The 27418-nt window shown below is 35.7% G+C and overlaps 1 protein-coding gene across 1 annotated transcript in view; it reads right to left on the bottom strand.

Moving 5' to 3' along the window:
* Positions 1-3235: 3235 nt before the first annotated feature.
* Positions 3236-27418, bottom strand: part of ETL1 (SNF2 domain-containing protein / helicase domain-containing protein) — a 116268-nt gene continuing 92085 nt past the window's right edge. Inside the window, exons 11-14 of the mRNA XM_089811354.1 lie at positions 4886-4963; positions 4623-4759; positions 4262-4480; positions 3236-4040 (exon numbers count right to left, since the gene is read on the bottom strand). Coding sequence (XP_089667480.1) covers positions 3869-4040; positions 4262-4480; positions 4623-4759; positions 4886-4963 — 606 coding nt within the window. The 3' untranslated portion in view covers positions 3236-3868. The remainder of the gene's footprint in view (positions 4041-4261; positions 4481-4622; positions 4760-4885; positions 4964-27418) is intronic.

Below are 27418 nucleotides of genomic sequence, written 5' to 3'. Positions count from 1 at the left end.
GTTAGAAGTTCGGATGATAAATGCATGACTACACCAGCAACTTAGAGCAACTTGAAGAATTCTTATTGGGGTCTGAACTATTCTCAAAAAATAGCTTCAATAAAATTGTCCTGTTTTTGTTTTATGTTAGAAGTACATTTAATTCATAGTTTGTAGTATACAGATATGGTACCAGTCCATAATGATTCAGTTATTCATTCAAGGGGGTGTTGGAAAAAGTCAAAACTGAATCATTGTGTGTGCTGCATATGTGGCAAAAAAATTGAGCTGCAAAGCTATCCTACTCACAGTTGTCATTTTTCTGTAGCATCTTGTCAGTCAGCTTTCCAGATTTATAGGAGAGTGGTATATCTCCATGATTGTATAAATAAGTCTCATTTTGATCAATAAAGTTAAGCATATGGTTTGTTCTGTTCTGCCTTAATTATTTCTGTTTTTCTGAATTTCTAACTACATCCATGATTTCCAAAACTTAGAAAATCACAACCAACCTGTTGCAAACCCCTTACTGATTTTGGTGGAAAACTAATGCCATGAATGTATTAATACCCAAAATCGCTCTCAAGTGATTTCATATTCTGGTGGCATCTATAAGCTCCCAACACACAAAAAGTGGGACCTTAAACAGTAACCACTTGTAGGATCCTGAAACTATATGAGAAGGACAAAAATACTTGCTCCTACTACGCCTTGAATCATCCTCCATGTTTGTCATAACATGGTTCTTCATGATACAGAATACACGCTTAAGCAGCAGCTAATTCTTGTTCATGTCTTCAAGATGATAATATCAACCTCATTGATAATTAGACATGGTCCATGTATAGGTCACTAACAGCTATAAATAAGTCATACTCCAGATGCATGCCAATCTGTCATATTCAGCTTCCTTAAACCAATCAAACCAAAGATCTTGTAAAGTTTCAAAAAATTTATCCTTGATTATTCCTCTGATATGCATTATCTAGTGACTTTACAAAGTACACAAATTGGCCCTGAAATCTAAAAATTTGCCATGACGTTCAATCCTATTTACGTACATGAAAAAACAAAATTGAACATATTTTCGTTTCATCACATCATGCATTCTGCCATTCATCCTTCTGTAAGTTTCTCTTGATGATGACTTGATTAATCTAAAGTTGGAATGGATAATGAAAATTCTGTTCTAGCATACAACAGCCAGTCATTTATGCATCTAAAACAAGGAAACACGACCTCCCAAATATGATGAAACCTCTTATCAAGATTTGGCCATCAGCAGCCTCAATTAGGGGTCCACTGCTCTTTATAATACATTTGAAAAGTATTAAACCCCCTCATATCCATATAAATGGTATTTAGCCAAATTTCCCAGAAATTCAATGGTGATATCGGTACTTGTGTTGAGTCTCCCATTCAAAACCTCCATTATAATGTTTAGTTCGGATTCCTGAGTTGATAATATATCATATTATGCTTAATTGTTTTTAGAAAACTAATTCTGTGCAAATATAAATACGATTAGAAGTTCATCAGCCCTGCATCCACAATGGAAAAAAAAATGACATTTGAATGTTTGTACCTGCAAATATTTTAAAGTCCATTCTAAACTGAATTCTGAAAGAAATTTTTTTCTGTTACAATTTCCTCTTTCTGTGTGTTTGTTACTAGTTAAGAGGATTCTTGATTACAACATTTAGTTCCCAAGCTGAAACATGCAGTGTAAATCACTCCTATCAAAGTAGCTTTGATTAGAAACTGCTAAATTTGGCATCAAAACAAGTTCTCACGGTCTTGTATTTATGACATGCTCACACTTCCAATTTTAGCTCATTCAATATTTATATGGTTACTCAATGCACTGTTCTGAGTGGTTAATATTGTTGGCCTTTATTTTCATGATTACTATAAAGACTGATAACATCCCTTATAGACCCATATGTTCAGAGGATATATTTCATTATACAGAAACAAGGGGCTCTGCATATTTTTCTCGGCGAATTTCTTGAAACTATATTTCTAGGATTTTCTCTCAATTTCAGCTCAAAAATGTTATGTGCAAAGATAAGCTTCCCAACCTCCTCTTCACCACTAGATTCTCTCTGACCTGATGATTCCAACAGATGGCCCTTCTTGAGTCTTTCCAGCAGCAGCTTCCTTCCTCGTCCAGGAAGTCTCGGAGGCTTTCCATGTGCACTGCCAGCTCTTCAGCTTACCCTTCTGTCTTGGTGTTTTCCTTTGCTGCTCTGTTTTTTTAGTGGGGTTTCAGGGGTTTTCTGTTGACACCCGCCTTCTTGTTTTTGCTGATGCTTGTTTGCTTCTTCTTGTTCTGTTTCTCTTCAGGCACGGTTTTGTATCCCTGCTATGGGCCGGCCTTTTGTTTTTGTGTCTGGAAGCCCCATGGACCCGACATTAATAAATTTCTTATCTTGCGAACGCATATTCTAGGTTTTCACATTCATGTTTGGCAAGTGAGATGGATTCCTGCAGTTTTCATCCTACTCGCGTTGAGGCATTCTTTGACACTCTTGTTCGGAGTTCCACATGTTACATTCTCATCAGCTTCCTATGTGTTCCTGCTTTCTGAATTTTATAAGAATCTTCTAGCAAGGAATATTCCTTGCTACAAGATCTCATTTTTCCCCTTAACATATCAGAGTCTTCCTTCCACATTAGCACCTGCTCTACTTGCAATAGAATTTTCATGTAAAAAATAAGCATGGCATATATCTGAACTGCATGTTGACCCTGTGATCACTCTTCTTTTATTGGCATAGCCTCAGATCGTTTCTTCCATTATGACTGTATGGCTAGCTTCTATTCAATGTTAACTAGTTTGGCATTCCTACAATGTTGTCAACATTATGCCATATGAATATATCCAATTATCATTATTGTGTGTCAGGAACTCAAACCTCGAAACATAGCACCAGAGGATTAGCTAATAAACTCCTGATATTAATGTCTGATAATTATTATTGATTAATCTTAATCATGAGTAAGAGCAGATGAAGGGTTTTGCATCTTCTATATTTGCAACTACTTGATTGCAATCGTGATGTGATCACAATGTACATTATGTCACCGACAGAAAAATTGGCATGCAAAACACAAACACCTTTGAAGGTGATAAGGAAGCCTGCATGAATTGCAATTGCGTGCTTCAAATGGTTTTGACACTCCAAATACGACACAGCTTTGAGCTTGCACCCATATGAATAAATATAAAAGACTGATAGACAATGCAGCTCACTTTCAAAAGGTATAATAACCTGCATGCCATAAGATTGGTAATCTAAAGATTGTCAAAGAATGAAAAATTTAAGAATAAATTTTGCACAATCTGCACCATTATAATAAAGAGCTTCCATGTCCCAAAATTTTCAGAACAGTAAACCTATGATTCCCGGGGACTTGAGGAAGGTCTAATGAAATTCATCCAATTTATAAGTAAATAATTTCTGATTTTTACTAAAATGAAATTTACTTGTAGATAATTTCCACTTCTTTGTAATCATATTCGCCAGTAAATTATATAATGTCCACAGAGATACATGCCATATATGAGGTGGCACCATGTACCCAGAGCTTGCATTCAACAAATGCTTTTATAAGCATTGTATTTGAACTTGGAAATGGGTTCCAGTCTCTGAAATCCATTATCTAACATGGCAGGCTTTAAGAATCATAGGAATTATCGTCAGTTAAACAATTCCACATTGCAGAAGCTCCAAACCTCATCTGCTTTACTTACTGATGGGATCTGGACACCGGTATGTTAAGTTCCGTATTCATATACAAGCCCAAATTTAACTGACTCTCTCATTCTGTAACATGATTTTAAGACGTGCCATTTCCACTGAAAGAGATCATTCCTATCAACTGTTTAACTCGAAGCAGATGCAAGGATAGCGGCCAAAATCTCTCCCATGGTCCGTGCATCACTGTCAGTCTCATTAGTAATTTCCTCTCCTGATTCAAGAACTGCTGCATCCAAAACCAGCTTACGTTTTGCTATTTCATAAATGTTCTCATCAACTGTTCCCTTAGTCACAAGCCTGTAAATACAGATCATTAGTAAATCCCATCATAAGTTGGTATGCAAAACTTATTGTGCATAGCTTAGAAAGTATGTCAAAATAATGTTATTTAGCATTCAAGAAATTTAGTGGAAATCATTGATGCATTTCACAAAGATGTTTCTCAATATATAAGCCAGTCCTAAACCTAATAGTTTCTTTGCAATACGTAATATTGAATTGTGTCAACTCAGCTTCACCTGTAGACAGTAACAGCCTTCGTCTGTCCTATACGATGGCAACGGTCTTCAGCCTGACGATCCATCTGGGGATTGAAATCCATGTCATGAATGATCACTGTATCTGCCCCAATAAGGTTCAAACCTTGGCCTCCTGCTCTGGTGGAAAGTAAACATGCAAATATTGTAGGATCGTTGTTGAAAGTGTCGACAATGGTTTGCCGTTCTGTGACTTGGGTGCTGGCAAACAGTCATTTTTCAGATGCCTTTCAGAGATGTATAATGTAAAAACACGGTTTGAAATTTCTACACCAGAAGATTTATTTAACAAAGGAACAAATGTACTATAGCTTTCTCAGTATAGTGCTTTGTTCAGGTATACCTCCCATCTAATCGTCTATAGGTCATGCCAATTGTGTCCAGTGCCCACTCTAGAATATCAAGCATTGAAGTCCACTGACTGAAAATCAGTGCACGATGACCCTCGCGATGCAATACAGGAAGAAGTTTTGCAAGTGCCTGATAGAAAGCAAGATACTCTTAAGCAAAACCAATTAGCAAATTCAAGTTTTCTGGTTGTGTAACAGCAGCTAATTTTTTTTATCATCATTCATCATGGAACTAGAAAAAACTAAATAGCAATACCTGACATTTTGCAGAACATAGAGCATATCTGTCATCAAGTGTACCTCGAGCTCCAACACCACCATAGGAAAGAGACAACTGAAATTCAATTACAAACAGGTTGAAATAAAAATTACTGGAAATTAGAATAAATAATAAGATAATGTAAAATAAAAACCCCACGTGGACATATAAATTACCCAAGAAAGAAAATGGACTGTGTCTATGCAGTAATTCATCAGACAGTCACCTCACATATCAACCGATACAACAGAAGTTCATTACTATAGAAGAATGTGAGAGTTACAGCATGGATGCTATGCAAAACAATTGGACTACGTGCAGTATTGATCAGACCATTCTCACCTCTCACATGAATTGATACGACACCACGTTCGTAACTATAGAACACACAGAACTAGTCTGTTACAGCATGGCTGCTATGATGTAGTGTCTTTGTACAGTGATTCATCAAACCAGTCACCTCACACATACCAATTAATCCACCAACAAGTTCATGACTATAGAAGAATGCACAAAAAATTAGAACGCTGCAGCATGGCTTCTATATGCAAAAAATATACTCTACCAAATGGTCCCAATAACTACAAAAGAAAAATTGAGAACTAATTTGAGGAAAGAAAAAAAAGAGTTGAAAGCAGCTGGGCTAATGTATCTGCAATTCCTGGATATGGAAATGGCCAGTACACAGATAACAAATCGAACTATGCCATTATTGCACAAAAACATAGGCTCTTATTCTTTAAGGACTGGTCCGATTGATTTTGCATTTTCATTATAGCAGTTTAAAGCCATTCTTCCCATTTACATAACCACCTACAAGCTCCTTACAGGAAAGTAACTTTCCACACTTGATTGACCAGCAACTTAACTTATTAACTAACCTAGTATCACTTATTATTTTAACAATTTGACGTAATATTAACATTTATTTATTGCCTACTAATTATACAAACTGAAAGCAAAAATGTAATATTGCCAACATACCCCCCTTATTCCATCACTCCAAACAAACATAGAAACACTAGCATTGGACTAGAAACAGCTGCCCGAATCAACACCCAATAAAAAAGACATATGCAGCTCACCAGACTGTCCCAACCAGCCAGGACAAATTTAACCAAATATATTAGTGTTATTGTCATTGATATCAAAGCAAAAGTCCAAGAAGATGTCATCACTGTGACAAGATGAAGCGCTGAAGCAGATTGAGGGCCAAAAGGTCACTGATTGCTTTATCCAAGAACTAACTTATCATGGCCAACTACCTTATGCAATTTAAAGTGATGGAATTAACTAGATTTATGTAATTGTTTGAAGCTGAAATTAAAAAGAAAAACAATCTTATTATAGCCGACTGCATACCAATGTGGGTGGTTGAAATGAAGATTTTGAGTTCAACCCCTTGAGGAGTTGCAACCTTCCCAGAGAAAGCTGACCTATGAGAGGATTAAAATAGAAATTGAATTTGAATCAATGTTTATTATGGACTGACCTAGACAAATGTTTTTCATATACAGTAACCAAGTTATTTTGTAAAGATTGAGTAATTAGCAAATGATGATAAGGAGGAAGTGTTTCACTGTAAAAAATAATGAGAAGTAATTAACTTCTAGAAATGCATGATAACCTTTACTAATGGACAATGATGCTTGTAGAGCAGCCATTAAGTATGGGCAGCAATTACACTTCGTAAGGCAGCAATCAAGTAGAGATTAGAAGGTTTGGCATTGGTTTACAAAAAGCAGAAATCAAGGATAAGAGAATTTCAGAGATCAGCTTCTGAACAAAAGGTCATGTCTTTTTGAACGAAGATCTCTATTCAAAGAGGTGTATCACTTCACTAGGATATGGAAATATAAAAAAGAGAGAATTGTGGAAAGAAGATTGTCCAAAATAAATAGATATAGCATATATACATCAAGAGATTTTGGGGATAAGAAAATAGGAAGGATATATCATTCAAACACAAGCAGTGTGTTGAGGAGAAGAATAATAATTTGTGGGAAAGCAAAGTTTTGTGAAGGAAGTTTATATGAATGACATTCATTGAATTAATGTTATGATCTTAAAATACTTATTTAATTCAAAGAAATTGATGTCCCTTGCTGGGTTGGTGCTCAGTTGTGTGCATTGATGTCTCCAATTTGGTGCCCACAAATATTAGAGAGAGGTGTTTCTTACTGAGATGGTGCTCAATAGTGGGGATTGGTGTCTCCAATAGGTTGTTGTTTGTAAGAGAAGTTTTATATAAGCAATATTTTTTCATGGATATCTCCGGAAAGGCTTTAAACATAAATATTATGTTCTTGAGTTCATAATTGTTGATATGGGCAAATGACAATATTGTGGTTAAAAAGTTCAAAAGACTGTCTTACACAAATTCACTTGTCATCCCCTCTCAATATAAGCTTGTGCTCATCAATTAGTGGATGCCCTAACCATCCCAAATCTCATGTACAACACAAGAACAAATCCTCAAAAGGACAAATCCATCCTCTGTGAAAACAAACTCCTAAATGCACAATGAGAAATCATCTCTCCTCTAAAGAAAACACCCTCCTCAAAAAGTACCAATGCTTCCTATGGTGCCTAACGAGAACAAATCCACCCTCAAATATGAAGTAGAAATAAACCCAATAATGAGATATCATCTCTCCTCAAAGAGCACAAAAACTGCCTAGAACTACCAAGCTCCTACTTAATCCATAAGGGGACATTAAATGAAGATCCAATGCCTCCGAAGTGGTGCACCATTTGTGAGCAGGATGCTAACCCAGGGTGGGATAAGCCTCCAGCCTCCTATCCCGTTCGTCTCCTCTTTAACCAACCTTCGAGCTTATTTGCTTAGTGTAGCATTAGAGTCCCTCTAAAACTAATTAGCGCAATACAAGTTTCAAAATGCCCCAAGAGCACAAACCTACATATTGTCATGTTCAAAAACAGAACGGGTGACACTATCATCCAATAACACACCCTTAAAATGAATTTACCAGTAGTTTCAACGACAAATTTTGAAAAAGTGACCTGTCAAAGAAGCTATTCTTAATTAAAAAATTTACTTTTCAATTATGACAAATCATTGGCAATGAACATGAAACGATATTTTTTTATCACCTTTAAACACCAACACACAAACATGGCTAAAAACCAAACCAATCATGTCAACATAAACCACAACTGCATTGAGAGTAGCCACAGACTACCAGCTACTTGCAGGCCCAACCACACACCCATGGTGTCCACAATGAAAACATTTTTTTTTAAAATTCCTCCATTCAAACTTGCATGCAGCAAAATCATCCCGCATTCATAGCTGCAGATGGCACAAGAGAGAAACAGCATGGCACATCATTTCCTTAAATGCAAAATAAACATAGATTCAAGGAGACAGTATCCTATATAATTTCCAAGGCCTTGTATTCTTTAATTGAAGCAAGCAGTTCAGCGGAACGAAATACATCTCATTATCATTTCTTATTGTAGTGTTTGCTTATTAATAAACAATTGTTCAATCATCAATCTAAAGCACGCCTTAATTTTGCCATTTATTATAGCACCCTAATATTGTGGATTTTAAGCTTGGCACATACACAGCCAGTTACAACAATAAGAAAAACAAGGAATGTATATGACCATGCTGTTTCCCTTCCAGCACTCAACCACTACACATGATACGATCTTTTCAACAAAACTTTTCCTGTGGCCTTCAAATGAAAAGCAAAATCATCATAGGACACAAACACTATGCATACCAGCCTGAAAACATATTGCTTCACAAATCATGCCTGATACTTCTGGCAATGATGGCTACAAACCAAGAGACAAGTTTTTTCTTGGGCTAGAAGATATATAGCAACACTTCAAACATGATCAATTTTCAGCAAAAGGAAATGTAGACCCCCAAAACTTCCAAAGCAAATAAACTTGTCCCACAAATCTTTCTAAACATTGCAATCAACGATGACATGTCAGAAAACGATCTCTCGCCCTTTTCATATTAATAACTGCTCGACAGGAGAAAAACATGACAAGACTCCGATACGATTACTGAAACAGTGAGTACACAGATAACACATTGAACTATACCATTAATTTACAAACAAAGATAGTATCTGATTCTTGCTGGATTGGTCAGAATCCAGATTGATTATTGCATTAGAAATATGGCCGTATAAAGCTATTCTTCTCATTACTTCCCACAGTTTGACCCCTAACTTAATTTAGCTTACTATTTCAACATCACTTACCATTCTAGCAATGTAGATAAATACTAACAATTTTATCTTTACAAAGAATGGTATTTATTGTTTGTGCATGAATATCTTGGGTGACAGGGAGTGGATTAAAAGTTTAAAATCCTATATAGGGCAGTACGGTTAAGGAAAATCTAGCATGCAGCAAGGAGGGAGAGCCTGATTCTTAGAGAGATGCAGCCTCCCTAGCTTGGCATGAACACATTTTCTGTGTCCAATCTACAAATAGTTGAGTTCTTCAAAGTTAATGACAAAAATGGGCTCCTAAAATTAGCAGCATGCAAACTGAGACTCACATCACATTCTAACACAAGATACAATAATCTTATAGATTAAAGAAGTTAGAGATTCTAAGAATATCTAAATACTGACATCTGACTTCTTCACAAGCTAATAAGCCAGATATTTTATAAACAACATAACTAAAATCTAATTTGCAGCACTAGTCGAACTTCCTCCATGAAATTTAAATTTTGGTAAATTTTTGCCCTTGCTGAACTTCATCCGAATGTTATGATAATTAATATACTATTGTTTTATTTTAAAATAACAATGAGTTATTTAGTTAAATTATTTAGCAATGTTAAAACAATTTGACAATTTTGTAGCTAGATTGTAATATAATAATATTTAAATTTTAAACATTAAATAAATTTATTTGAGGCAAAGTTAATGTTGAATTTTTTTTCACATTTTTACCCTTTGCAAATTTCATCTGGGATTCATAATCACCAAACTTGAATTTAAATTTGGACCTTGTGACTTTAGACTAAATTATGGATATGCTTAAATATTAACCAGCCTTAAAGATGTGGATTATTAGTATTTATCTATCATAATAATCTGCAAAATATGCAGGGATTAATAAAGTTTGCATACTTTAAGTTTTCCGTGAAATCAACAGGGAAAGCATTAAGGGGCTCACCTTCGATCAATGAGATTTTGCCTTCACTGCCGGAAAAGTATTGAAGTTTCATTGGAATATGTGGCTTCATGTCTTCATGGTTAGTAATAAGTAGAAGAAAAATTGATTTCCATGATAAGGGATGCTATTACAAATGAAAATCCAGAATTTATTGGTGTCCGTGATTACAGAAAACAAAGCAATCGCCACCCCTTTGCTACAGTTGTTATCATTCTCAAGAATAAATATAACAGTCAGGAAAAAAAGGAAAGAACAATTTGAAGTTACAATCAAATTTTAAAGATCCATCTCTTTATAGCCAGATCCATCCCAGATTTTGTAGGACCTTGGACAGCTGCACAAGGAATCCCTGAACTGGGTTTGAACATGACCCAGATCCAAAGGCTTCCCAGAGCAAGCCAGTGACCTAGATACTAATGCAACCAATCATGCCTTTCATCCATTTAAAGTCCACAGTACCAATATATTGTAAAAATCAATTTCCTGAAAAAAAAAGAATCTCAGGAGGGAATGTGTTGATGTAAAAATATAAGAATTATAGAGGGGGAGCCTAGAGAGAGAGAGAGAGCAAAACCACAACCTAAGGCCCATGCCAATACCAAAAAGTAATTAGAACCCTATTTTTAGTACTAATTAGCCACTTAAATATTATCGCACATGGTAGAATTTTTTGTATTAATAAAGTGAAACACCTTGCCTTTCTTCGTTATGTGTGTGCGTGTATGTGTGTGTGTTGTGAGAGAGAGAGAGAGAGAGAGAGAGAGAGTAAAACCACAACCTAAAGCCCATGCCAATACCAAAAAGTAATTAGAACCCTATTTTTAGTACTAATTAGCCACTTAAATATTATCGCACATGGTAGAAACTTTTGTACTAATAAAGTAAAACACCTTGCCTTTCTTCGTTTAATAGAGAGAGAGAGACCACAACCCAAGGCCCATGCCAGTACCAAAAATTAATTAGAACCCTATTTTTAGTACTAATTAGCCACTTAAATATTATTGCACATGGTAGAAACTTTTGTATTAATAAAGTGAAACACCTTGCCTTTCTTTGTTTAACCCCACAGTTTCTATGTATTGGAAGATTTTTTCAAAAAAAAAAGTATCTCAAGAGAGAATGTGTTAGTGTGAACATATAGTAATTATAGAGGGGGACCCATTAATTATGAAAAGAAAGAACAAAACCACAACTTAGGGCCCACGCCACTATCAAAAAGAAATTCGACCCTTATTTTTAGTACTATTAATTAACTTGAACTTCCAAAAAATAAAGCTTAAATGACCATTAACTAAGCTTCTAGAATAACGAGCTAATAACAAGAACGCATGATCCCAAAAATATTCTAATACCCTCCCTTAATAGTTATTCTATCAAATACCCTAGAAGACTATAGATGCCTTGTGGTCATAAACCCTTCAAAACATTTTGCTACCACTGAGACCCTCCCTAGATCTACATAATGTTGATGACCAAGAGTAGCGAAAAAACAAAGAAGGTTGTCCCCTTTTTTAGAATGGTTTGCAACAAGAGACAAGATCCTGTCACGTACTCTGCAACCAAGATGAGTCTATGCTAACCCTCCCAAATTTGCGAAGCCTTAATGTAAGAGTGTCCAAGTTACTTCAAAGTCCTTTAGGTTACACTCTTGGCTTTTTCTAACTTGGCACCATCCAATGGCCCACTCTTCTAGCCTTGTCTAGAGGCACAACCTTCCTTAGAACTTGCCCTTGGCTCACCCTTGCAACCAACCCTTCTGAGCAATCCAACACCTTTGTGAGATACGACTTCTCACATCATACTTCACCCAAAGGCCTTCCTTGTAATCTACCCCTAGCATATTAGGATTTTTTAACACCAAAATGTGCAAAGAGACTTGTGTGAATGTGCCCCATGCTTTTAACATCCTAGATAACCCATTCTAACCCCTTGGAACCAACATAGGTTACCCAGTTCAAAGACTGGCCCTATAGACCTACTAGGAGACCTAGTAGCAATTAGCCCTCCGACTTAACTTTTTGGCTTTCAATTCACAAACTTCTCGAACAAGGGTCCAATTTGAAACCAATTATGGATACCCTTTTGGCTTTTACAAGAAATATCTCAATTTCAGACTTGGGTTTGAACTTTAACCTGATCAACACAATAGTGCCCAAATTAGTCTTTTAAGGCTAGTCTACTTGGGTTTCAATGGATCCCTTCACCATTCAACTCTTCAAATCAATTGGCTTATTACCTTATCTCTGCCTATGACTAGAGATGTCAAATCCATCATTTGGACACATCCACACTTTGATTTGACTCTTTTGCACTTGCTTTTCCACCTTGCCTAGCTTGACACATACCCAATGGCAAGCCTAGGGCATCGCCATAAAATTTAGGGATTGAATGGACCGGTCTATAACCACTTGCAATTTATGGTACACATGTAAACTTAACATTCCACAGAGAATTGGTCAAATCCAACAGTGGAATGTTGGGTAAAGGACATTTGTCTCAGAGACCCTAGGGTTTGTAGGGTGTTTTTACCCAAACTAACGGATCTCCCTCATTTCTTAACCAAATTGACTCAAATCAACTACAAATGAAAGGTCGTCATTGTAATCACCTAAAAATGGTCATCTAGACTATTAGCCCCCTTCTCAGCATTTTGGCTAAATTAATTTAATCATTTACCTAGACCAAATTGCTAATAATCAATTTATTTGATTATAACCTATAGTTTTACTATGCTATCCTAAGTTCATTATTTGATTAAAAGAACATGTCCCCTTTTAATTAAATAAAAGACCCCATTCTTCTAACCCACTTAAAGTGCACACATAAAGTCCTTTTTCTATTTTGCAATTAAAAGAAAAGGCTTTGTGACTTTTGTCTTATATGACAAGTCAACTTATATTCTATTGGTTGACTTGTGTGTGCACATGGATCACTCCTCTTTTCAAATTCCACCATTGATCATCCACCATCTTCATCTTGATCTCCACCGTCCATACATCTTTAAAAGGGAGAGAGCTTTCCCCCTCAATCCATCCTCATTTTGAATATTGTTATGCTGCAGGTTTTCTAATAGGTTTCTTTGGAGCTTTGTGGAGAACTTCTATTTCTTGTCTACATTCTCTCATACCATAGCATTTTAGCTTAGATTCATGTTGCATGTTAGTTTAGCTTCTATTTTGCAATAATCTATCTCACATAGCTTAATATTTGGATTGTAACACTCTCATCCATGCTTAGAATAGCTACACTTTTCATATTCATTCTAGCTTAATCTTTAGTTGCATTGCATCCTTGAGGAACTCCTTGGGACATTTGCACTCTTGCATCTTGTCTTTGGAACCTCCCATTGCATGGTTTACTAGCAAGAAGAGTATTCCTAAGGCTCGGCTGAGAGCCCTTGAACTTGAAACACACTCTCTTGCACTCCGTGGATAGGGAGCTCTAAGCCGGCATCCAAGCATTCCAAACTCATGGAATCGTTTGAATAGAATGGTTTAGAGTGTGACACTTTCGAGTGTACACGGTGGGCGCCAAAAATGTACACTCGAAAGTGTCACACTCTAAACCCTTCTATCCAAACGATTCCATGAGTTCGGAATGCTTGGATGCCGGCTTAGAGCTCCCTATCCACGGAGTGCAAGAGAGTGTATTTCAAAAATAAGAAGGCTCTCAAATGAGCCTTAGAGATACTCTTCTTGCTAGTAAACCATGCAATGGGAGGTTCCAAAGACAAGATGCAAGAATGCAAATGTCCCAAAGAGTTCCTCAAAGATGCAATGCAAATGAAAATTAAGCTAGAATGAGATGCAAAGTGGAGCTATGCTAAAACATGTACGAGAGTGTTACAATACAAATATTAAGCTATGTGAGATAGATTATTGCAAAATAGAAGCTAAACTAACATGCAACATGAATCTAAGCTAAAATGCTATGGTATGAGAGAATGTAGACAAGAAATAGAAGTTCTCCACAAAGCTCCAAAGAAACCTGTTAGAAAACCTGCAGCATAACAATATTCAAAATGAGGATGGATTGAGGGGGAAAGCTCTCTCCCTTTTAAAGATGTATGGACGGTAGAGATCAAGATGAAGATGGCGGATGATCAACGGTGGAATTTGAAAAGAGGAGTGATCCATGTGCACACACAAGTCAACCAATAGAATATAAGTTGACTTGTCATATAAGACAAAAGTCACAAAGCCTTTTCTTTTAATTGTAAAATAGAAAAAGGACTTTATGTGTGCACTTTAAGTGGGTTAGAAGAATGGGGTGTTTTATTTAATTAAAAGGGGACATGTTCTTTTAATCAAATAATGAACTTAGGATAGCATAGTCAAACTATAGGTTATAATCAAATAAATTGATTATTAGCAATTTGGTCTAGATAAACGATTAAATTAATTTAGCCAAAATGCTGAGAAGGGGGCTAATAGTCTAGATGACCATTGTTAAGTGATTACAGTCACAAGGCTACTTGACCATGTCAAATGATTTGTCCTACCAATCAAGACTCAATTAGGCAACTTCAAAAACATTGGAAATCAAAACAATCCAATGCAATGCTCAATTCAAATCTCCCAAAATCTTCATCAATACATTGCTTTCAACTAATTTGGTCTTATAATGACTCCTTACAACCAAAACAACAGGCTCCAACTGATTTTTGAATCAATTAGCCATTAGGGCAAAATTGCTCAAAACAATGCAAACCCATTATTTTGCTTTACAATTGAGGCCAACCGACCAAAAATGATCATGAACACCAAAGATCCACACCTGACCCCATTTCACAAAACAATTTGGATGGTCATTGACCAAGTTTGACAATACAAGTCCTTGGTGAATCACAAGCATATAATGACTCCTTACAACAAAAACAATAGGCCCCAACTGAATTTTGAATCAATTCGCCGTTGGGGAAAAATTGCTCAAAACATTGCAAACCCATTATTTTGCTTTATAATCGAGACCAGCCGACCAAAAATGATCGTGAACACCTAAGATCCACCACTGACCCCCTTTCACACAACAATCTATCATTCTAATATCTGACCAAAGCTACTATGTATCAACACCCTTGTAGAAAATCCCATGCAAACTTTGCAAACTACAAAAACTATATATGATTTTCAAGGAGAAAAAGCGACCAAAATCAAACACAATTTTTGAGGTGAAAAATCAATCAAAACCAAACAAACCTAGATCAAAGAATACAATACAGATAATTTTGAGGAAAACATTATTAAAAGGCAATAGATTTTTTTGAGGAAAAAAAAACTATTAAGACCCTTGTATAAGGGAGTCATACCCAAATCGGCCCCCACTCTAATACCATGAAACTTTAAAATATAAAGCCTAAATGACCATTAACTAAGGTTCTAGAATAACAAGCTAAATATAGCAAGAATGTAGGATACTAAAGATATTCTAATATTCACCACTTATATATTATTCCACATAATTAACAATAGACACTTTTGTATCATATAACAAAATGCACCAGGACCTCAAATTGGAGTAGTAAAGCATCAACTTATAAGCATAATGACACATAACGTTTATTAACCAATCACAAATTAAGGCTTTGTCTAGATACCCAATAATAATAAGACAAATAGATAATAGAAAGGAGAGTTCTATGGGTACAAAGAGACAATATGTGACAATAGAACGATGTCTCCTCAGAAAAAAAAGATTACTTTGGTGAACTTTTCAATGATTATTAAGTGTTGAACATAAAAACAAAGATTTCAGATCTAAATATAATAATATGCAAATTGAGAGATTTAAACTACTAAATATGATATACACCAACAAGAAACCAATGTCTTCAAATGACTTTTGAAGTTCATTTTGGGAAATTTTTATGACTTATTTGCTTTCAATGGTTTCACAACTTTCTCAAAAGGATTTGAATAAGCTCAGATCCAAGAAATTTAAAAACATCTTGAATTCAAAACTTGTGGAAAAGATCTTTTATTCATTGAAGACTAGAAGATATGGAAGTAATTTCATTCTACTTTCAAATCAATAAATATTATTTTTCTCTAACCAACTACATCAAGTATTTTGTAATGTGAGCTAATTGGGGTATACTTGTAATGTCCCCAACGGGGACTTCACTTGATTTAGCCTGAAATTTCCAACTAGGGTTTAAATTGCACTTGGAAATGCCAATTTGTAACATTCCCTCTTAAGAGGTTGTCAATTCCCAATTGTTAACATACACCACTAAACATTTAACAAGGATTGTATTAAGAAATAATTGCTGAATACTATAGCCCTAATTGCCTTACTTCTCTTCTAATCAATAACATTAGGAAGCATGATGATTTACTAGTCCTCAGGGCACTTCGACACCAATCTACAAGTAGGCTCCCTCAAGATTTACAAAACACAAATTCATACCTATCTCAGGACTTCTCCCTAAAGGTTTCATAGTCCTTACCCATCTTGAGACTTTCCTCCTACATTGTGATATTTTACTCCCCCTCACAAAACGGACACATCCTCTTAACAGTATTAGTGAGTGATTAAGGAATAGGCTATGTATGTATGTATGTATAACACAAATTGACTGATATACAATTCTGATTTCGTTATTAACAAACATATATGATATATGTATATATTAGACCACACAATGCTTTCCAGCAATGTGTATGATTCATTTATTTTTTCATCTCTTCCTAGTGAAGAGTATTAAATATATTTAATAACCTAAATCCTCCCCATTGATTCTTCTTCCCCCTTTATATTTCTTGTGAGGAAGGTCACACCTCTTCACCGTGTGTGCCCTTTCCAATGGGCACACCCTTTACAATTGCCACCCTTTGAAAGGGTCACAATCGTCCATCATTGCTGCCCCTTTGGAAGTTACTTCCTTCTTTCATTAATCCTTCCTTAATTCCTATGCTCCTTTTTATGCAAATCAGAATTGTCTTATATCTAAGAACAAAACTTACTAAGATTACCTTCATCATGATGATCCCTTCTTCCAAGCCTTCAACAAATGGCTTTCTCTCTTGTTCATATCTTCATGATGGAAGAGTCGCAACCTTTCATTATTACAACCTTCCAAGAGATTGACAACCCTTCATGCCATTTGAAAGACTCACAACCCTTCATCAATTCTTCCCATTACAATCTTCTTCCATTATTCCTTCCTTAATCCCATTTCCCTTCTTTCATTTTTTCTCCTTCTCCCAATGTCAAATGAAATTCTATTCTCCCTTTTATATCTCATGTTTGGGGGAGTCGCATCTTTTCATTTCATGACCACTCATTAAACCTAATTAATTTTTTATTTAATTCTTGTATATTTTAATTTTAATATTAATTATATTATTTTAATATTATTATTTATTATCAAATTCTATTTTAGAAAGGGAATATCACAGTCCACCATTCCCCAAAATTATTTGCCATCAAGCAATGCCAAATTTTATACAAAAGTTTTGAAGTGGGTAGCTTCTACTATGCAACTCTGATATTAGCCTGCATTGAGAATTTGCAAGATCTACAATTTTATGATGAGTTTCCTCTCATCTTTTAGTGAAAAGGATCAAGGCCGTCTTTGTAATGCCATTAAAATTGATTTGCATGAACCAACACTTGCCAATAAGTTCATATCTATGGGTTCACTCTAGTTATTCAATTATTCTAGATCAACCAAAAGTAGAACCACAAATGGAGCATACACTTGAACATACAAAGTTTGCACATGCATGTATAAAGACACAAAGCATACAAACAATACATGCGTTGTTAGATTCCTTCTTAATATTTAGGATGATTTGTTGATTCATCTTTACCCCATAAGACAATAGCATCAAAGCTATGATTCCATTTGTAATTTCCCCAACCAGAACTTTCCTTGATTAACTCTAAAATTAGGGTTTGGATAGTGCCTGGAAATGCCAATTTGTAATGTTCCCTAGTAAGAGGTTGCCAATTCCCAATGATTAACATACATCACTACATGTTTAAATCAGATTAAATTAAGAAACAATTACCGAGTCATAATACATACTCAATCCCTAATTGCCTTAATTCCTAATCAATGACCTTAAGAAGAATGGGGATCTACATGTCCTTAGAGCATGTCGACACCAATATACAAGTAGGGTCTCTCAAGGTTTACGGAACACGTATTCATACTTATCTTGGACCCTCCAAGTTTCATGATATATCTCCTTACCCCATCTTGAGACTTCCCTCCTACATTGTGAGGTTGTACTCCATTTCTCCCTAACAAAACCAACCTATCCTCTTAATAGTATTAGCCAATAACTAAGGAATAGGCTATGTATGTATGTGTGTGTGGGGTGGGGGGGATGCAAATACCCCACCCCTACCTTCAAATTCTAATGCATTTGGATGCGCATACTAATGCATGGTGTGTGTGGATGCTCCCAGAGAGCACAATGCACTTCACAAGGAGCATGATTTCTCCCTATGGGTCAGGGCGAAATTGAACTTCCTGTGAGCATCCACACACACCCTAGTGCATCTACCCAACACCTATTTTTCATTAAAAATTTAAAAAGGTAAAATTGCACTTAAAACATGTGCCTAAAATAAGTCTTTTATTATTATTTCCACAAAACCCTAAAATGGTCCTAAATAAGGTCATTAATACTTGAAGCATATCATTTTGTTTGATATTTTTCTCTTCTTTAATTTGGTCTCCATTTTGGCATTTCGAAGGGCAAGTAATTACTTTCGAAGAGGATCATTCGTAGGGTGTCAAATAGCTTCCACAAATGACATTTAAGTGTCTACGGTAAATATTTGACCCTGTTCTTGAGTCTTTTAGATTTTGATGAATCTTTTCAAGTTTTGGATGAAAGCGTTCAAGTTTTTTCCAGGTTTTTAAATAAACAAAGAAACAAGTTTAGCTCTTTATTCTAATGTTTTTTTATTTTTTTTGCAGTTGTATGCTTGTATTTCTTTAAAAAAATCTAATTTAAATTTATTTGATTTCTTATGATAGCAAGAAATCATATTGCAAGAATGGCTGGTAGTGAAAGTTCAGTGGTTGGGGAAGTAACTAATAATCTCAAAAATGATATCGCATCTCCTTTATCAAGACATAACACGAGGATTTCACAAGTTCCAAGAGGTGGGGCATGTATTTAGAAATGCAATTATTGTACTACTAAACCAAAAAACAGCTCATATTCTCATGTGGAACTTCACTTTATGGGCCCTGCTGGTAAAGAGATGGGAATGTGTTAAAGGCCAGATAAGAAGGGGTTGTCTCTCACACAAATAGCAAGTTTGTAAAAGAACAAGTGGCTGATAGATTGGTTCTAAGATCAAAACAAACTACTGACACTGGTGGAGCCAGAAAAAAAAATGCATTTATCCATTGATTTAGCTGCAACCACCAAACATCCATTCTTGCCAATACCAAAAGTGCAAGATGAAGATGAAGATGAAGATGAAGTACAAATTACCATCCATAAAAGAGGTCCATAGTACAAGTCATTTAAAATGGAGACAATAGATATTGCTGATCAAAAAATTGCACGTTGCCTCTATGTCAATGGTCTTCCTTTCAACTTGGTGAGATTGCCATATTGGCACGATGGTGTCGACAATCAATAGTGCACCGGCTGGTTTCACAAGTCTTGGATTTGAAAACGTACACATCATCTTGTTGCAAAGAAAGAGGAATGCTTTAGAGACCTCCTTTCAAGCAATCAGAAATTACTAGATTGAATCAGGTATTCTATTGTTTCCAGTGGTGAAAAGATACCAGAAAATGTCCATTGATTAATCTTATTGCAGTGTCTCCCAAAGGGGAAATGTATTTTAGGGCAGTTGATTGTGAAGGGGAAGCAAAAGATGCACATTTCATTTCCAAAGTTCTCATTAAGTCCATAGAGATAGTGAGTAGTGAGAATGTGCTCCAAGTAAATACAAACAATGCAAAAATTGTAGAGGTGCAAGTGCTTTGGTTAAGGACCGATTGAGCACATTTTTTGAAGATCATGCACGGTACACTCCCTCAACTTAGTGATGTGATAACTTGGCACTCAAATAGAGCGGATGAAACAAATATACAGAGTGAGAGGAGACCCAGATGTTTGTGAAAAAACACCAAACTTCACAATCAATACTGAGATCTTTTTCGAGATTGGAGTTGTTGAAGGTAAATACTGCATTTAATTTAATTATGTCAGTTTCATTTAACAATTTGTTTATAAATTTTCTTATATTTATTACTTTTTAGCGTGTTATTTACATATTAATATTGCTATTAACTTACATTTTTAAGACCCAATTTGCATCTCATACTATTGTTATGAGACGCCTTTTCAAGGAAAGAAAGGCATTGGGTCAAATGGTTATTTGTAACCAATGGTGTGAATGGAAGGCTTCACAATCAGAGAGGGCACAAAAGGTCAAGTCATTGGTCTTGGATGACAATTTGCAAGCTCATTTAGAAGATGGGTTGCAATTCATTGAACCTATCATGACTATGCTTTGATTTGTTGGTACAGATGCACCATGTCTAGGGGATGTCTATGATGACATGGACACAATGGTAGAGAAAGTAAAATTGGCAATACAAAAACATGAGGATGAGCATGTAGAATGTGAAATCTTATGCAACAAGATGGAATCAATCATTCATCATCATTGGGAAAGATGACCACCCCTTTACACCTCCTTGAGTATGCCCTATCTCTAAGGTGTTAATTGAAAGAACATACTTTCTATGCCAAGAAGATAAGAACCATATTGAGATGAAATTTCTAATGGATACAAGCGAGCATTTACTAGACTCTTCCAAGATGAAGTAAAGAAAGAAATTGGGAAGAATTTGACATGATTGCTTCAGGAAGAAGTCGTATTCCAACAGCTATTAATGACCAATATGACATGGAAGCTATCACATGGCGGTACATCCATGGTCAAAAATTTGGATACATCCAACCTGTTACAATCAAGTTCCTCTCACATGTAAGTTGTTTTTAACCACTTGTATTCTACAAATTTAGTACTTTCTTTAATTTACTTTGCCCATTTATTTTAAATTTTGTGAAAACTATCCAAGTTGCAAGTTCTTATGTTGTTGAACAAAATTTGAGTAGATACTCCTTTATCCACTCAATGAAGCATAATCAATTGGGTTCAAAAAGGTAAAGACTTGATTTATATTCATTCCAACTTGAGTCTTCTGCCACATAGGGAGGAATACTACAATGATGGGGTAGAAAAGCTTTGAGATGTAGCCCATGAATGTGTCAACTTGGATGCAACCATTGAGGATCTTACTAGAATCACAACAACATGTGATGATGATGATTACAACCCTACACATGGCGCATCTAGTGCGAGTGGAACCACCCTAGGTTCAAATGATTGTGAATTTGCGGTAGCTAAAGATGGAAATCCAATAGATGATTTTTTTTAAATCCTTATGATGATTGATCAATCATGAACTACATTTTGTAAGTGTAATGATTTTCTAATTTACTTTGGAATCATGAATAGACAAACATTATATGGCTTATTTGAATATTTGTGAACTATAAATTGGCATCTAATATTTATCTTTGGCATTTGGCATTGGTCACTAATAAGAAGTAACATACTATCAAATAATTTAATTATGTATAATCCTTCCATTTTTATTTTTATTTTGTATATATATATAAACATACCTAAACACATCCATAACCGCCCCAAAAAAATTGTGTATCCACAAACTTGGTTCTTGTACCTGCATCCGCATTTGGATTCGAACCAATAACTTGGTTATTAAAAGACATATATGATATATGTCAATCTGTTAGACCATATAAGGGTTTATTAATAGAATTCGACTCTAACATTTTGCATATCAATACTATACTCATTGATTCTTTACCACATAATTTGCTGCCACACAATGCTGGCCAGTAATATGAAAGATTTATCTGTTTTCTCATCTCTTCCTTGTGAAGAATATCAAGGATACTTTATAACCTCTACTCTTCCCCATTCATCCTTCTTCCCCTTTTATATCTTTTGTAAGGTAGGGTTACACCTCTTCACCATGTCTACCGTTCTCAATGTTCGGCCCCTTTTTACTATCTTGTAATCCTTTTGCATTCTTTCTATGAAAAAAAAAATGTTCACCCCCAGCCACAGTTATCACTCTTCAAAAGGGTCACAACCCTCCATCACTACTGCCCCTTTGGAAGTTACTTCTTCTTCCCTTTGGGCCCATTTGAATGCAAGAATTGCTGAATGCAACATTCATCTATGCTGGAATAAGCTCTCTTCTGGCATTCGTGCATTCTTAAAATAAGTTCTAGAATATCATTTGGACCTATTTGGTTGACCTGGAAGAGGTGTCGAAATATGCATATTCTATGTTTGGTTGCAACAATTGAAATAGGAAATGGAACAAGTTTTGTTTTAAAATTTTAATAATTAAATTATTATTTTTAGTTTGGTAATATTTTAAATAAACAAGATTTTTTATTTATAAAAAATGGTTTTTTAATAATTTTTTAAAAAGCCAAATTATTTTAATTAGACTCTTTCTTATTTTTTAAATTGACTTTATAAGTGAAAGATACACCACAACCTTTGAAATTCATCGAAATTCAAAGGACATATTATATTGTATATTATAAATTTAATTCTAAATTAAATCAAATTATTTTAACGAGTATAAGATCAAAACTAAAATCATTTTATTTTTAAATATATTAAAGAAAATAAAAAATACAAATAAGTCAAAATAATTAATATGATATTTAAATGATCTTTCAACATAGTTGTAATTACAAGACTAAACACAAGATTTATTTGTAAAGATAATTTTATGAAAGTTTAGAAAATATATCAAATTTGATATTAGTCTTTTTGTCATTTAAAAAAAAAACAAATTAAATGTTAAATAATGTTGACCTAGTTTATATCTTATGATGAACGAAGAAAATTGTCCAAAAATGTATTTGAGTGGCAAAATACAATAAAGTCACGAACTCGACAACCCATCAAATTAGGCTTATTAAAAACTGGAATAAGAATAACTATTCTTATTCCATCTTTTTTTAGGAATTCCGCTATGCTCATTTTGGGGTCAAATTAGGATAGGCGAATTCTACTTCCAATTTTGTATTTTGCAAACAAGTGTCAAATTGGTGAATGCGGGTATTTAGATTTTCCTAGTCCCGCCCAATTCCTGCAACCAACCCGAGTCTTAATCCTTCCCTAATATCTATGATCCCTAATTGCAAATCAGAATTGTCTCATATTTCATAGTAGAACTTACCATAATTACCTTATTTATGATAATCCCTTCTTTCATGCCTTCAACAAATGACTTTCACACCTATCTCCATGATGGGAGAATCACAACCTTATAACCTTTCAAAAGAGAGACAAACCGTTATCCTTTATGCCCTTTGAAAAACTCACAACCCTTTATCAAAATTCTTCCCATTCTAATCATCTTCCATTATCCGTTCCTTAGTCCTCACTTCCCTTCTTTTCTCTTTTCTCCTTCTACCCCTTTGCAAACGAAATTTTATTATGGATCATTCACGGTTATATCCTTCTGTGACTGGTTTCTTTGTACCAAGGAAGGATCCTTAGTCCTTATCTTGGCTTCTCTGGCTTCGTGTCTTATTTTGTTTCTTCTCTACCACCGTTTGGTGCTCTTGCTTTGGGCAACTCTTTTGTTTGTATGCTCAGTCCCATAAACCCTTGTGGTTTTTTTTGTTAGACATTAATATTATTATCTTATCTTATTTTATCTTATCTCCCTTTGTATCTCATATCTGAGGGAGATGCACCTTTTCAATTCATGACCATTCATTGAACTTAATTAAATATTAATTTAATTATTTAACATTTTGATATAAATTTTATTTGTATTCTTTTTATATTTTCATATTATTATTTATTATTAAATCCTATTTCAGAAATGGGATATCACAATGCCTACCAAAGTAACAACTCCACCATAATAAATTTAACAAATTATATTCTATAATCAAATTATATAATATCTATTTAAATTTCTATAGTAATCAAGCAATTAATATCACATAGTTTTATCTATAGCTTCATTTCTAATGATCAACCATAGCAAGGATTGGATAGGAGAGCACGATAGGGCACCCAAAATATTTGAGGCAACTAAGCCCAAGCGTGGGATATAACACCCCTTAGCCCCAAGTAGTAGGAATCTCTCCATCCAACATAGTGGGTAACCTACTTAGAGAGCAAACCCGTATTTGCTCTCCTAGTCATGTCTCCTTACCATGATTGCTTAAATTCTTTAGTTTCACTTCCAACAACCAACGATCTCAAGAGTTGGAAAGGAATACAAGATAGCATGCCCAAAACATTCACCACAACTAAGCCCAAGGGAGTGGTATTACACCCCTCGGCCCCAAGTGGCAAAACCCTCTCTCCATCCAACATTGGGATGGCCTACTTGAAGGGAGAAACCAATTTTCTCTCCCAAATATCTTCTTACTCATGCATACATGATTGCTCGTAGGACAATAAATTAATTAAATCAATAATTGAATAATATATAGACAGTTTAGTCATTATCCTTGCTTACTATATTAAAATATATATGAGAATATCTGTTAGGCATTAACATCACATTGCATACCACAACACTTGCTAGTTTACAAGTCTCTTGTTTTCTAAATGTAGATTTCTTATATCAGATTTGATCTTCATCAATCGGATCTCCTTGAATTGATCATTCAATGATTGATTGGGTGATTGAATGAATTCCTTTAATTTTGATTATTTCAGGTATGGTGAGGGTTTGAGGTGTTTGTTGATTGGACGATTGATAAGTGACAATGTAATGAACACTAGTTTGATATCTTGGTGGATGATGATTGAATGAATGTTGATTTGATAGAGACTTATGTGGATTTGATGGTTAATCGCTTGATCTTGCTAATCAATTGTCTGTTTGATTTCTTGAGGGATTAATGATTGATGGATGAATGAAGGATTTGTTTTGATGGGTTCTTGAAATAAGTTCTCCTTTATTGATGAAAGGGTCACTACCTTTCTTAAGAATTGAGTCACCACTTTTCATAGTTGTCTTTGAGAATAATATATTATTCCCCAAATTGATCTCACTTGGATGTCATCCTCAAATGAAACCTTCTCCCCTTTATATCTTCCAATGTGAGGGAGAGCCCCACCTCTTCATTGTGTCTACCCTTTACAATGATCAAAACCTTCCACAATTACCACCCTTCAAAAGAGTTACATACATTCATAAGTTATGCCCTTTGAGAGAGTCACGCCCTTTCGTTATTACTACCCTTTAAGAGTGTTGCAAAACTTCATCATTTCTGCCCTTTGAAAAAATCACTTCCTTATCTTCTTCATATTCCATTTTTTCTTGCATTAATCCTTCCTCCTTCCATTAATCCTTCCTTAATTCCCATGTTTCATTGTTTCTTCCTTCCTTATATCACCTTTCAAATGGACTCTTCTCCAAGCCTTTTTCAGTGAAGCTTCGCTCCCCAAGGATGGTTGCTACTTACACTAGGTTTTGATATGGTTCTGTTAGCCTCCTCTCGGGAGGGGCTCCAGAGGCATATTGATGGGTTGGCCTCTTTTTGCGACTGGCGTCAGCTTGTTGTGAACCTGAGCAAGACTCAAGTTATGGTTTTCAACTGTATGAAGACCTCACATCTTCACTTTAGCTTCTAGAGATGATCGGATTTGTAGATTGTGTACTTTGGGCTCCTTTATGAGACTGTGTACTAGTGTGTACTTGAGGATGAAGACCTCGCATTTTCTCTTTGGGCTCCTCCAGAGTTGGCTCTCATAATCTTCGAGTCAGGACCGACCACCATATGGATTGAGATAATCGGATTTGTAGACTATGTACTTCGGTAGAGGTCGCGATTGAGACCCACTTCATATTTGTTGTCCTATATACTATGAGATCAAAGGGAGATTTTTTTGTTTATTCAAAGATTGTTTTTCTCTTTCAACGTTCTTCAACTATGATGATCAGCAGTGTCTTGCACTTTATTTACGGGATGCCACCCAGCTTCGTGAGCATTCCCTGCAGTCAGTGACACCTCAGGGCCATACCTCCGACCAGCTCATCACCGCCTTTTTCTCACCTTTGTCTCCTTCACGAGGTGTGAAAAGACCATCCAGTATCACTCCCTCCAATTCAGTCAGACACTGTACCAATCTCTTCAAGCAGCGACACTCCTCCAATGGTTCTCAGCGACGATCTATGACTCTGAATCGTCCACGGTTATATCCTTTTGTGATTGATTTCTTTGTACCAAGGAAGGATCCTTAGTCCTTACCTTGGTTTTCTTAGTTCATGTCTTGTTTTGTTTCTTCTTTGTCACCATTTGGTGCTCTTGCTTTGGTCGGCTCTTTCGTTTGTATGCTTAGTCCCATAAACGCTTTGTGGTTTTTTGTTGGACATTAATATTATTATCTTATTTTGTTATCTTATCTTATCTAGAGCAAGTTGATCGAGATTGTCTCCTCTTACACTTATCTTGGGGTCAAGTTCTCTGGTCCCCGCTTTAGCATGAGACCCGCCCACCTGCCTATGGTTGCTAAGGGGATGGGTTCCCTCGCCCTTATGGAGAGACAGTGTTTCCGACATCACTTCAGGATACTAAGTCGAAGTTATCTCTCTTGGACTCATTAGTCAGACTGACTATTCTATATGGCTCCGTTGTTTGGGGACCTTCTCTTCTGGATTGGGCCTCTATCGAGCGGGTTCAAACCCTTCTCATCCGTCAGATTATAAGATGTCACCGGTGCACTCTGCACAGTATAATCTTGGCCGAGTTTGGAGCTTTACTTTTAGACTTAGCACCATCTTCAATTTCATTTGGTTCATTCATCACCTCAAGGGCTTTGTGGACTCCGCTGATGATCGCCACAAATACTCCTACTGTTGGCAGTGGGCCAATGTCCCTCGCAGGATTCGTGACATGGCTTAACTGCCTCTTGTGGTTCTATAAGACTATTGATTCTATCGAGCATTAACAAGTCAATCTTTTGATGCAACAGCAACCCTGGCCTTTCTAACAATTGGTATCAGAGCTTAATCACATGTTCGAATCTCGCAGGCCACATTGTTGGCAGTGGGCCAGCATCCCTCACAGGACTCGCGACATGGCTTAACCGCCTCTTGTGGTTCTATAAGACTATTGGTTATATCGAGCATTGACAGGTCAATCTTTCAGTGCAACAGCAACCTTGGCCTTTCTAACACCTACCTCACATATTGCTCCTCAATTGATATTACTAGCTCCAATTTCAGGACCAGAGCTCGTTGCTGGTATACCCAAGCCACTACCTTATTTGACATCG

Source organism: Cupressus sempervirens, chromosome 11, assembly GCF_028749045.1.
Source record: "Cupressus sempervirens isolate cs-2001-9-10 chromosome 11, ASM2874904v1, whole genome shotgun sequence".
NCBI lineage: Eukaryota > Viridiplantae > Streptophyta > Pinopsida > Cupressales > Cupressaceae > Cupressus > Cupressus sempervirens.
Note: the sequence above shows the minus strand (reverse complement) of the source record. Positions and strands in the feature narration are given on the sequence as shown.